At 37.1% G+C, this 13,972-nt stretch overlaps 1 protein-coding gene across 3 annotated transcripts in view; it reads right to left on the minus strand.

Annotated features, from left to right (window-relative positions):
* Positions 1 to 13,972, minus strand: part of ENKUR (enkurin, TRPC channel interacting protein) — a 23,879-nt gene continuing 9,907 nt past the window's right edge. For 2 of the 3 annotated variants that reach the window (XM_032349650.1, XM_032349648.1), the window contains exons 3-5: positions 11,037 to 11,260; positions 7,187 to 7,333; positions 1 to 285 (exon numbers count right to left, since the gene is read on the minus strand). In XM_032349650.1, the coding sequence (XP_032205541.1) occupies positions 112 to 285; positions 7,187 to 7,333; positions 11,037 to 11,260 (545 nt within the window). In that variant the 3' untranslated portion in view covers positions 1 to 111. Of the gene's footprint in view, positions 286 to 5,406; positions 6,069 to 7,186; positions 7,334 to 11,036; positions 11,261 to 13,972 lie in introns of those variants that run through there. The other variant, XM_032349649.1, reaches the window with a different exon arrangement.

Here is a 13,972-nt window from a genome sequence, read left to right on the forward strand (position 1 = left end):
TTTTGGTCAAAACTATTTTTATTCTCTTCATAGTATTTTCCCCTTTGAAAGGCAAAGTTTCACTTTATCCCCCTATGTTAAAATGACTCTATTTTTTTTTTAAATCTATTATTACTTATTGGCAATATAAATGATTTTGTGCTTTTCGATGACACCGATGTCATGTTCCAGTTGCTTCATTTCTTCTTCCAGCTTCTGCTTGCGGATCTTCTTTGGGATGGAGTCGATGAACACCGAGAGGGACTGAAACTCCTTCTGCACCCCCTCCCAGTTCTTCTTCAGCCCCTGCAAAGGGGAATGAGAACTGTAAATAGGTAGCTGCGAAAGTAATGGAAATGGTTAAAAAAAATACAGTGAAGAGAAATGTAAATAGGTAAAGGAAACTGATGAAAATAACTTTACAAAATGATATGTATTTATCGAGTCCTTGGCTACAGTAACAGAAAATACTGTGCAGAGGCCAAATCCTGTCCTCGATTGTGCGCTCAGTTCCCAGAGGGAGTATTTATTTGCTCTGTTTTTAATGTTACTGTTACTCGTTTTTGCCATTAAATATGCATATGCTGAGTTATGAGTAGTATGAAACTAAGCTCACAGCAAATGCTTTGGTAAAAACACGTGAGAATCGATGCCCCCCCCCTTCCCCAAGCAAGACATATTTTTGAATAGGAGGTTATTTCTTATAAAAATTTTAGTTTTTTTCTTTAGAATTTTATAGTTCTGTCGGGGAGGGTATGTGCTATGGTGGGTGCTGTGAATTGTTTAAGACTGATGAATCACAGACCTGTACCCCTGAAACAATACAGGATATGTTAATGAAAAAAAAAGAATTTTATAGTTTTGAACCATTATCCCCATTCATCAAAAGACCAGATTTGGACTCCCATGGCATGTTTGCTTATATTTGACTAAATGGCGTTGTACAAAATGCCAAAATTCAATGTAACAGGAGATGATCTTTTATGTATTTTTTCAATATATTAGAAAGAATGCTTCATATAGTCAAGGGGTCTATGCTTTCCATTAATGTATACCAGAAATAACTGAGATGTCATTAAATGTAACACACATGCTAATTCAGTAATGTAGTTAATGCTTTATATTCTCAGAAGCTGACAGATTCAAAATTAGGGATCTCTAAGGAGCAATAAAGGTTCTTTTCATCTGCCTGGTCCCCATTTCTCATCACAGTGCACTAGAGGGTCTCATTGACAAAATGGGCTGAAACCTCTAATCAAATTCAAGCTATGAAACTTTCGCAAAATTAACACTTTCTGTTATTCACTATAGGTATACAAATTACTTTATTTACACAAAAACAAAAGGCCAAACTGAAAGGTGAATTTCAAATATTGCCTTGGGGCACCTGGGTGGGTAAAAGCCTCTGCCTTTGGCTCAGGTCATGATCCCAGGACCCTGGGATCAGCCCCGCATCAGGCTCTCTGCTCAGCGGGGAGCCTGCTTCCCTGCCCCCTGCTCTCTCTCTCTGCCTGCCTCTCTGCCTACTTGTGATCTCCGTCAAAGAAATAAACTAAATCTTCAAATAAATAAATAAATAAAATATTGCCTTGAAAATATGGTGCTTGAAATCCATGACTAGATATTTAGGTGTAAGACAAGATTAGAAGCGTCTTATATAATAGTATCTTCATAATAAGCCCTCATAGTAAAAATTTTATCTTGTAGAAACTTTTGGGAGATGATAAACTTTCAGTGATTTATTCCTGTGCTTAGGTGGGCCATGATGCTAGGGAGAAGGGACACTGTAAAGACCAGGTTGGCTGGGGAAAAGGGCAACAGATTTTGAACACTTACAGAGTGAGACGAAATGAAAGATTGAAGGAAAGGCAAGGAATGAGGAAAAACGTCCAGGTTACATGTTAAAAAGAGGGGGATGGGTTAGCACAGTTCTTCAGAGTGTATGAGATGTATTCCAAAAAGGCGTCCTCAGAAGAATTCCTTTTTCATAGCCTTTCATTATGAAACAGGAACTATGTGTCCACAGTGCTCCACAGGGGTATGTACCGCAGGGAGGAAATCTATGCATTTATACACTTTCAAATATCAAAGGTTTTTCATAGCTCCTTAAGTGGTATTTCCACATTACTTGTGGTCACAGCAGCTACACTTTTTCTCTGCAGCCTTTATCTTTTAAAGGACAGTTTGCTTTATCTTCCAGTGTGTACAAAAACCTTTGGATCAAAGTCAACAGGCAGGGATGGGAACTAAATGTAACTGATATATTATATTGACATAGCCTCTCTGCTGTTTTTAAGACTTATTTCTGTTATTTCATTAAAAAAAAATCTTTTAGTCATTGCAGGAATAGTGATTTTCTTTTTTTCTTAGTTGACTTTTTCTTTTGTATTTTATTTTATTTTATTTTTTTATTGTTAGTTTGAGAAAAGCTTCAAATAGGGAGAAGCAGTCATAAAATAAGAAGTGCCTTTGGTTCATGAAGGATCTCGTCTGCTTGGGGACCAGGGCAGGGTGGCTCCCCACGCCATCGCCCCGCTCTTTCGACCTCCAGCCTGGTGGGAAGAGAGGGAGGTTGGGGCATTTCTTCTTCCTCTCCCTTGATGCTACCTGGACCTCGTTCTGACTCACAGTGTCTGAAAGCAACACTGCTCAGTAGCCCCCTCTTCCAGGCTCCAGATCTTACCAGGCTCTGGTAACACTGTTTCTTGCCTCTCCCCTTTGAGCCTTGGGTAGTGATGGATTCCCACTGCCCTTAGTCCTGGGGTGCTTCGGAGTTTTTTGTTGTTGTTGTTGGCTCCCTTAGCCCTGCTTTTCTTTTGTAAATAGTTCCTTCCTAATTGCCCTTCAGAATCCTGGCTGGTGGTGCCTTGTATTTCCTGCTGGATCTCGGACAAGCTTCCTTTTGTTACTTTCTATGCACGCGTGTACAATGTCATGGGGGAGCACTGGCCTAGGAACTGGCCGATGTGGGTTTTAGTCCCTGTTCTTCTCCTTACTAATTTTGGGACCAAGGGCAAGTGTAAATCAAACTTGAAGTTCACTGATGGTAAAGAGTGCATTTGTCTCACGGACAGTAGTATCCCCTGGGCTGGAAACAGTGCCTGTTCAAGTGAATGAATAGATAAACAAATAAAACTTAATATATTTGCATTTTATATCCTCATATGTCTAATGGGAATTGTGAAATCATTAGACCAGGTGATCCTAGGTATAGTGAAAACGTTATTTTATGAAAAATGAGCAGGATGTGGCCTACTCAGGGACATACAACTATATATACTGTCTTATTAGTGCTGTGGGCAGCTCTTACTCAGGTTGGGAAACGTGATAGGGTTTATCAGGACCAGAGCTGATGCCTCCGTTACCATGGTAACTAGAGTACCTGTAATAAGACATATAGGAAGGGTCTGCTATTAGCCTATCAAATCTGCAGTGACCATATTAGGAAACTGAGGGCTGCTTTTCCCCTAGAGCCAAAAAAACACAGAACAGAGGAGCCTTTTCCTTCTGAGGGAAGTTCTTATTCCTCTCTTTTCCTGTGTTGTTTTTTTTTTTTAAAGTAGAATATTACATTATATCAGTTTCAGGTATACAACATAATGATTTGATATTCGTATACATTATGGAATAATCAGCATGAGTCTAGCTACCGTGTCACTGTACAAAGATATAAAATGTTTTTTTCTTGGGATGAAGACTTTTAAGATTCACACTTTCAAATATATGACACAATATTACTGACTAGCGTCATCATGGGTATATTACATCCCCAGACTTATTTTATTTTATTTTTTTAAAAGATTTTATTTATGTGTCAGAGAGGGATCACAAGTAGGCAGAGAGGCAGGCAGAGAGAGAGGGGGAAGCAGGCTCCCCGCTGAATGGAGAGCCCGATGTGGGGCTCGATCCCAGGACCCTGAGATCATGACCTGAGTGGAAGGCAGAGGCTTAACCCACTGAGCCACCCAGGCTTCCCTGTTTACTAGTTCTAAGAGATGTTTTGAGGAGTCTTTATATATAAAATCACGTCATCCACAAGTAGGGAGTTTTACTTCTTTTCCAATTTGAATGGCTTTTATTTCTTTTTCCTGCCTAATTGTTCTGTGTAGCACTTCCAGTGCTGTGTTGAATGAAAGTGGTAAGAGTGAGCATCTTGTCTTATTCCTGATCTTAAAGGAAAAGTTCTGTTTTTCACTGTTCACATGATGTTAGCTGTGGGCTTGTCATAGACAGCCTTTATTATGTTGATTTTATCATTAAACTGATGATGAATATTGTCAAATGCTTTTGCTGCGTCTATTGAGATAATCATATGGTTTTTATCCTTCATTTTATTACTATGTTATATCAATATTGATTGATTTATGGATACTGAGCCATCTTTTCATCCCCGGAATAAATCCCACTTGATCATGGTAAATGATATATTTAATGAATTGTTGAAATTGATTTGCTAATATTTTGTGGAGGATTTTGTATGATGTTCAACAGGGATATTTACGTACTATGATTTGCAAGCGTATGTTGTGTCCTTGAATTGTTTTGGTATCAGGGTAATGCTGGCCTTGTAAAATGAATTTGGAAGGTTTCCTTCATGTTCAATTTCTTGGAAGAGTTTGAGGAAGATAGATGTTAAATCTTTGAATGTTTGGTAGAATTTGTCAGTGAAGCCATCTGGCCCTGAACTTTTATTTGTTGGGAGTTTTCTGATTACTGTTTAAATCTACTTACTAGTACTTGGTCTATGCAGATTTTCTACTTCTTCATGATTCAGTCTTGGAAGACTGTATGTTTCTAGGAATTTATCCTTTTCTTTTAGATATCTGAAATGTTGGCATAGACCTATTCATAGTATTCTTTTATGATCATTTGTATTCCTGTGTTCAGTTGTAATTTTTTCTCTTTCACTTCTGATTTATTTAGGCCCTCTTTTTTCTTTCTGAGCCTAGCTAAAGATTAATTTAGTTTATCTTTTTAGAGAATCAGCTCTTACTTTCATTGATCTTTTCTAGTCTTTTTAGTTTCTATTTCATTTATTTCCACTCTTTATTATTCCATCTTTATTATTTCCTTCCTTCCAGAACTTTGGACTTCTTTTGTTCCTCTTTTTCTGGTTCCCTTAGGTGTAAAGTTAGATGGTTTGCTTGAGATTTTTGTTGTTATAAAATTCCCTCTTAAACTGTCATCCCATAGATTTTGGTTGTTTTTCTATTTTCATTTGCCTGAAAGTATTTTTTTTTAAGATTTTATTTATTTAGGGACAGAATGTGGAAGCAGGAGGAGAGGCCCAAGGAGAGGAGACAGAGAATCTCAAGCAGACTACACTGAGCATGGAGCCCGACATAGGGCGTGACCTCACAACCCTGAGATCATGACCTGAGCCAAAACAGAGAGTCAGACACTTAACTGACTGAGCCACTCAGGCACCCCCAAAGTATTTTTTGAATTCTCCTTTGATTTCTTCATTGAACCATTAGTTGTTCATTAGCATATTGTTTAATCTCCATATGTTTGTGATTTTTCCAGTTTTCTTCTTGTATTTGATTTTTAGTTTTATACTGTTAGAAGTGGAAAAGATGCTTGATATGATTTCAGTCTTCTTAAATTTATTGAGACTTGTTTTGTGGCTTAACATACGATCTATCCTGGAGAACGTTCTCAAGAACACTTGAGAAGAATGTGTATTCTGTTTTTGGATGGAATGTTCTGTATCTCTCTGTGCGTCTGGTCTAAGGTGTTGTTTAAGGCTGAGGTTTCCTTATTGATTTTCTGTCTGGATGATCTATCCACTGGTGGTTTTGTGTTCTTTTTTTTCAGCATTGGTTAGATATAAAAACCTGGCTTTCACACAAGCATGTACTTTCTATAAATGGTAGATTCAGAGAGGTGGAGTGCAAGAAGGAGAAAGAGCAAGAGAGAAAGGGAGAGAGAGAATGGACCAAAAACCAGTACTCTGAAAATGACATCCAAAGTCCCACCTCCATGTCCGCTAGCCTTCTTGCCTACCTTCTTCCTTTCTTCTTTCCAGCACACCAATATTTAGCGTCCGTGTTTATACTGTGGCACCAAGTTAGGCACAAAGGAGACTGCTGTCAACAAAGAGACACAGTCTTTGCCCTTAGGTCAGTTCTGCTGTCCAGAAGACCCTCTTACTCTGCAGTTTAAGACCAAGCTAAATCCTTCATCAGATACTCTGCCTTAGAACCTGATAAAACCTAGATCTCTACCTAACACACACACACATACACACACACATCTACATATGTGCATATATACATATCACCTCTCCTCCATCATATGATAACATTATCTATAGTAGAATTTTATCTTATGTCCTTTTTAATATCCTTGAGGCTAAGCATGATATTTAATGCAAAACAGGAATTAGTAAATGTTTAATATGATTATAACATTAATAAAATATTAGGAATTTAAACAGCTTACTAATCTAGTTTCAACAGAAGTTTATGTGGACAAATTTTTTTTTTCTGTTTTTAAAAGTTCACTAGAAATGACTTTGTAGAAATCTTTCAAAACAACAAAACAAGAATAAAGTACTAGTTTTACCTCTATAAGAGATATCATTGACTATAGAAGAGTACAATTAGGTGCTTAATAAATATTCTTTAATGATATTGTATATGCTTCAGATAAAAGACTTGCAGTAAACACATAAGATCATATATCTCTATGCCTATTTTACTCAAAAAAAAGGAAATATATTTTTAAAAACCCTAACACCTGCTTATTTTAAAATTTGGACATTTGGCTTATAGGAAAGAAAAAAAACGTTGGCCTAAGAGCAGCTTCAATTATTCTAGAGCTCCATCTAGTGAAAAATGTCTATTTTATGGATATTATTTTTGAAAAATCTAGGGACATGACAAGAAAAATAAAAATGCCTTTTGGCTTTCCTTACTCATGTTGGCTGAAGCAGAAGGCGGGCTTCATACAACATTAACTACCCCCAGGAAAAAAAAGAAGTTCACAAAATTGGAAACAAAATATTATCTAATAATTCCTAAATAACTTTTGCTCTCCCCAAAGAGTCAGTGTACTGCACATTCTCCTCACCATAACCCAAAGAGAGTGTTCTGATTCAAAGTCAAGATGCAGGCTTATAATAGTCATTGATGGGGGATGGACCCTTCTTTCAGAGATGTTCCAAAGTACTACCCCATGTGAATATAAACTACAGAACACTTACCTGCAGAACGGCCTCTCTTTCTTCATCGGACAGCCTTTTCATAGCTGCTTTCCTAAGGTTTTCCTGGATATAATTATCATATTCTTCTTGGGCTTTCTTAACTTCTTCATTTCGCTTACATATATATTCTGGTGTGACGCCATAATCCTTATAAGGATGTTTCAGAAAAAAATTAATATTCTGAATGCAGTCTTACATACATGCACATATCAACTAATGACTGGGAGAAAAAGAAGTGTTACAGATATTTTGGAGCAAAGCCTTTGCTCCAAACATGGCAAATTGACAAAATTCAATGTTTGCTTGTTTGTTTTTCTTTTCCCATTGGGAACTATTTGATTCTCGGCTTTTAAAACCATCTGAATTGTTATTGTGGCTGCTTGTTTTTTCTCTTCTGAATGTTTCCAGCACCTGTTCCTGGCTGATGACTCAGCCCTGGTTTTACCTCTAAGAGTTGGCTTTTCTTTATTTCTTTTAGGTGCTTCAGCTTTTACCTTTAAATATCTTGAATATCTTGAGGTCTCTTTTGCAAGTTCTCCTTACATAAAAGAGGACAAATGCTTCCAAAGTATAGTAAAAAACCAAATACACAACGCACATCTGCTTTAAGTAAAAACACTTGGGACCCTAAGGTTGTTTTGGGGATGCAAAATCCATTTTGAAGTTTCCTGGGCTGCTTACAAGGACTGACAGTGAAACAATCTGCTGTGATTTTTTTTCAGACTAGCAGCTATGCTTGATATCACTGCGTACAGAACTTGAACTATACTATTCCTTGTTTACTTTTCAAAAAATTATTTGAGAATTTACTTGATGCCAGGTATACTAGTGAATAAGAAAGACAAGGTTTCTGTCCTTATGGAATGTGTATTGTGTGGTGAGAGAAACTCAACGAAAAATAGAGTATAAAATAATATATGTATCAGTGCTCCAAACTGAAGCAAAGAATAGTAAGGGGAAGAAAGAAATAGGATCTATTTTAGATAAATAAGGAACTCAGTGAAAAGCTCTTGGAGGAAGCAGCTGTTAGGTGGTAGGATAGTCATTAAAATTATTTGTAAAGCTTCTGGTTCTTCTCCTTCTAGGCAGTTGATGAGACAACACTTTGCCCATCCACTTGAAGTAAGATGTGATCATGTGACCTGACTTGCCCAGTGATAGTGCAAGTAGCCTCTGTCCCTTTTGGGTAGAAGCCTCAAGAATTAATAGATGACTTGCCATGTTCTTTTTCTACTCAGTATAATGATGGGAAATATTTCAGTTTGCCTGGGTCTTGGAATGAGGACAAGAAGAAGAGCTTCCAACCCTTAATGGACATGGAGCATAAGCAAACAATAAAACTTACTTGCTTTTAGCTGCTGAAATTGGGGTTATTTTTTTTTTTTACCAAAGCATAACTTAACCCATCCTGGCTAAAAAAAAAAAGGAGAGTTTGAAATCCTAGCTATAAGTGTGTTCTGGCAAGTTGCAAAACACTCTACAAATAAATTCTAAGTGCACAGTATTCTGGTAAGTTAGAGCAGTGGTAAATAGTCCAATTCATTTCAGGAAACACTGAGGGAAAAATTTCATCACAACTAAGTAGTTACTGATGCTCATAACAATGATTCTGAGTCATCACCAAAACATTAAATTATATTGGGCATATTCTGTTTAATAAGGGGAATAACGTAATATATTTTAGGAAGAAGAAATGTCTTGCACATGGCTAAAAGCTTCAGGGATCTGAAATATTCCCAGTGCTGGACCACTAAGGGCTAATGCATATTCTAAATGTCATAATTACTAATACCCACTCTCTATGGAAATTTTATTAGGTGCCAGATAGTGTATCAAGTACTTGATAGATTTTATATCATTTAATTCTCACTACAACCCTGTGATAAATCTAATAACGTGAGAAAGATCACAGAGTTAAGTGGCAGAGACAGAATTTGAGACGAGGTCTCACGTCCGTTGCCGTGGACCTCAGGCAATCATCAGTGCTTCTATTGGTTTTCACAGATGGTTTCCCATGGCACAAATGCGCACACAATATTATACTGGAAACTAAAACATGAGGTTCCCTCACTTTTTAAAAAATGGCATTGCCCTTTAAAGACTTGATCTCTCACTTACCATTAATAGGTTTTATCTTTTTTAAAACTTTATAATTTCCTTCACGTAGCATTTTATTTATTTATTTATTTATTTATTTATTTATTTATTTGAGAGAGAGAGAGAAAGAGAGAATGAGCAGGGGAAGGACAGAGGGCGAAGCAGATTCCCGGCTGATCGAGGAGCAGTATGTGGGCTCGATCCCCGGACCCTGAGATCATGACCAGAGCCAAAGGCAGCTGCCCAACTGACTGAGCCACTCAGGTGCCCCAAGTCTTAAAAACGCAGCTCTGATCAGTGGAGAGTAAGCTGAGAAAGTCCTTCATGAGCCCTGAAGGCCCAGCCAGCAACACCAAGAGTCTAATGGGTGCAGAGTGTTTGCATGGTGTGGTAAACAAGCACCAGGAGGCTAACTTAATATTTTTCTGTCTCCATGACAAATACTCTCAATTTTCTCTTCAGGACAGAAAATTTATTGAAGTGGACAGCTTAGGCAGAAGGCAGCCAGAAGGAGGGGCAGAGCGTGGGCTGTTGGTGGCATAACCAGCAAAGAAGAAGTGTTTTACATCCTAGTGGATAAATAATGGTTTGGAAGTTGCCTTAAAGAGCCAGCCAGAAGAGTGAAATTTCTGTTTTTCCACCCCCATTGGGACAAGGGCTATGAGAAGCCTTCAGGGCACCCGAGGAAGTATTCATAGAAGCCGGAAATAACTTCATCGCCACGTGCTGCCAACCCTTAGACACCTGCTAAAGTCTCCCGAAAGTGTCTTAGCTTAATGAGTGACAGGAGTTTCGCAGAGAGTAAGTGTACTCTGACAACAGCTGTGAGGTTCCTGTTTTGATTTTGAGCAGGCGTTGGATTCATCATGGTAGATCCTTGGACTACCTCCATGTAAACCCCTCATACAGCACTATTGCAATTTCTGTTTTTCCTCTTCCTTCCTTTCTTCCTTCTGTCCTTCCTTTCTTTTTTGCCACAGTTTATTGTTATGGATTATCATTCTTTAGGATTTTGCATTCATATTTTACTACATGTGTTCCAAGCAGTTTTACACTGTGTAAGCATACAAAGTAAAATAGGTTTTGCATAAGGTATTTTTGTAAGCTCTTTAAATTTTAAAGATCTTCTATATCTAAACAAACTGAAGGTCCTATAATTCTCAACAATGAAATTGTATGCCTCTCTGGTAAGCACCTTTTCAGATAGAGATGAAGGTCCCAAAAGGACTAGATTATTGTACAGTGCTTTTAAGGTCTGCTTTATTCCAGACACATTCAAGTTGAAATTGTAATGTGATTCATTTACACTACATTGATAGGATGGATGACTCTAAAATCATCTTCCTCTTCATTTTTCCTCATTCTGTTACCAAGATATTATAACCTAATGACTAAATATCAGGACTTTCTGAAAGGTTATTTCTTAGTAATGACTCATAGTAATGACTGTGCTGTTCATGAAATTTCCACCACACTAAAAATTGACATCTTTTAGAGGATGTTTGCTGTAACTGTTGAATATATTAAAAGCTGAAATTAAAGGAAACAATGAGAGTTTTCCTCTACTGGACTATGTGATGCTATTAATTTCAAAATCTCCATAACTTCCTCACATTAGATTTGGACCAAACACAGATTGTAGAGGAATAATTTGCCCAGTGAGAACGCTATTACTAATAATATGGATGATCATTTTGAACACTATACTTAAATTATTTGCATCTAAGGTCTCATTACTACATCACAAGGCTACCTTTTTATTGATGTATTTTGGAACTAGTCCAGAGGTTTCAAGATCATGCTTGTCTCCAGTCCTTTTGTCAACATAAATTGGCTTAGGCTTTTTAGCCACTCCCATGATGACATCGGCTGCATTTGTATTTATAAAATTTTTTTCACTCTGTATTCCCATAACTGGATGCTCAGTCCTCAGGGGCACGGGAGGCTTTTTGGGCTCATTCCGATCAAACTTTTTTTCTGTTAAACACAACATTTTCTTGTTAATATTAAATTATAAACATTGCTATTCAATATTATTTATAATATCTTGATATTTTACCACTAGTATATTAGAGGGTTTTTTTTTTAAAGATTTTATTTATTTCTTTGACAGAGAGAGACAGCAAGAGAGGGAATACAACCAGGGCGAGTGGGAGAGGGAGAGGCAGGCTCCCCAGTGAACAGGGATCCTGAAGCAGGGCTCCGTCCCAGGTACCCTGGGATTGTGACCTGAACTGAAGGCAGACACTAAATGACTGAGCCACCCAGAGCCCCCCTAAGAGTTTTATTTACAATATATTCAAGTAGTTAGGGGAACATCAGTAATCATAAATGCCCTGAATGAAGCACAACACAATCATTTAGTATATTGAAGAACAATATCCAAGTCTAAGGGGAGAAGATAAGCCCCCCCCAATCATCTGCTAGCTAACTAGTATATTTTTACTAGCTAATGTGAAAATATTTTCTTACAAAGCTATCAATAATAAGTGTTTAGCTTTTTCACTGAAAAAAATTTCAATATTACTAGTAACTTTTTCTTCAGAGGAAAGTTACTATCAAGTCACCAATAAGTCAAACTTGATGAAAGTCCAGGAATTATGGATTTTTTCACTAGAACTCTTATTATCAGGTATGAAGATTATGTAAGAGCTTTGTCCCCAACATCAGCTGAATGAATAAAAATTAGCAACTCAGCTGAAGTTTCCAGTTGGCTCCTCCCTGATTGTTCCTCACTTCCTAAAATTACTACTATCCAGAATTTCTCTTATTTATTTCTCTCTACCACATTGTCTTCATTAGCAGCAGATGAGACTGGCCATTTCTACACAGCCTCTTCAACGTGACCGTTCTGACTCATCTATTTTGATAGAACCACCTCAAAATGGTTTGTAAGAATGCAAAAATGTAAGAGAATTACAATTTATTTCCAAGAACTGAAGGCAGCAGCCATCTTGACAAAACTTTACCCACATCTTCACCCCTCACAATTACTAGGTACTTTGCTTTTCTTCATTGCTGTGCTGTTTGAATTTTTATGAGTTTATGTCACTTTTACTAGCAGGAAAAAAGATATTATTAAATGTCTAAGGACTGGATTAACCTCTTGTTATGAGCTGAATTGTATGCCTCCCAGTATTCATCTGTTGAAGCCCTAACACCAGTACCAAACACATTTCTATTTAAGCCACTCAGTCTGTGATACTTTGTTATGGCAGCCTTAGCAAGCCAACACTTCTGATATTAATTCTACACATCCAGAAATATCATAAAGGAGTTTATCATAAACATCACTAATATTTATTCATTAATTAATACAATGTGTTTTTGTTGAGAATTACTATGTCCCCAGTTAATGCTCCAGGAACTGCAGATGTAGCAATGAACAAGAGACAAGTCCCTGTTCTCGTGGAGTTTACATTATAGGGCAGAAAGAAAAAAATGCATTTTAATATGTAGACTATAATGTATATGTTTGCTTGAATTATATGTGAAATTATTTACTAACTCTGACCTACCAAAATAGTATCTTCCGATTTATCTATTAATGAGATGTGATGAGCAATGTTAGAAATTGAATGTGGAGTTCCTTTAAAGCCTGGAGCAGAGAATAGGGGCTCGTTGTTACAACCCAAAGAGCTTCCTTCAACCAGATACACTCAACCCAATGAAGCTTGCAAAATCTGTTTGCTTAAAAACCCAGTTACTTATCCTCTTGATACTTACATTGAAAATATTTAGAGACCTAATTATGAATTGACAGTACATGCAAATGTAAATATAAGGAAATCTGTAGCTTTAGAAATGTATATAAGAGGTAAAGCTGAATTCTAAGAAAATGAGGAAGCAGTTTACAAAGACTGATAATTCATTCTTAGGTGAGTAAGTAGAGTAAATTACAACCCTTGATTGGTTGTGGTTGTCCACTGGATGGTGCCTATCTTTCCCTTATGTCTATTTAAACATCATCTTTTCTCTCACCCCAGGCATAGGGATTGGCAATGGGGTAAGCCTTGGAAAATGGGATGAGGATGTCTTTTCACAAGGTATTTGGGAGTTATGATAATAAATCTGAAAACCAAATGGTTTGTTTTCTTATGGTTATATCAAAGTGGCAATGTCAACACAGCCTTGTTGTCATGCAGACATTCTCGCAATTGAATTTATAGAAATGTTCATGTATCTGTTAAGTATTGTTCAGTGCCTAGCAAATTCCCATCTTCAAAACTATTGAGTTCTAAATGACAGAATATCCAAAAAGAGACTTGAAGTAGCCTTGGTCTATATTACCTTTAACTCATTGGATTCAACTCTTGCAGCAACCGACCTTCTTATTATTCATAAGGACAATATTATTTTGTGGGTTTTTTGTCCTGTTATGAGGGGAGAGATAGACTTCTTCCCCTTTCCCTTATTTGATATTTAGGATTTATATAGTTTGGTATTTGTGTTATATAATGTGCTTAACTCTAGAGAGGATGCATGAGAACCCAAGTAATATCATCGAAATAGACTAATTCCATTTTAAGGTTTTCCAGTGTTCTCAAGTGGTTGTGGGTCACAAAATACCAAGCCTCCCCCCGAAAGAGATAATAGAGACTTTTGAAAGACATGAATTTATGGAAGAATGTTATACTTCTAGATTTGCATTTTCCATCTTTCCTGATAATATCCTCATCCTTTGTCATG

Source organism: Mustela erminea, chromosome 6 (genome assembly GCF_009829155.1).
Source record: "Mustela erminea isolate mMusErm1 chromosome 6, mMusErm1.Pri, whole genome shotgun sequence".
Classification (NCBI taxonomy): domain Eukaryota; kingdom Metazoa; phylum Chordata; class Mammalia; order Carnivora; family Mustelidae; genus Mustela; species Mustela erminea.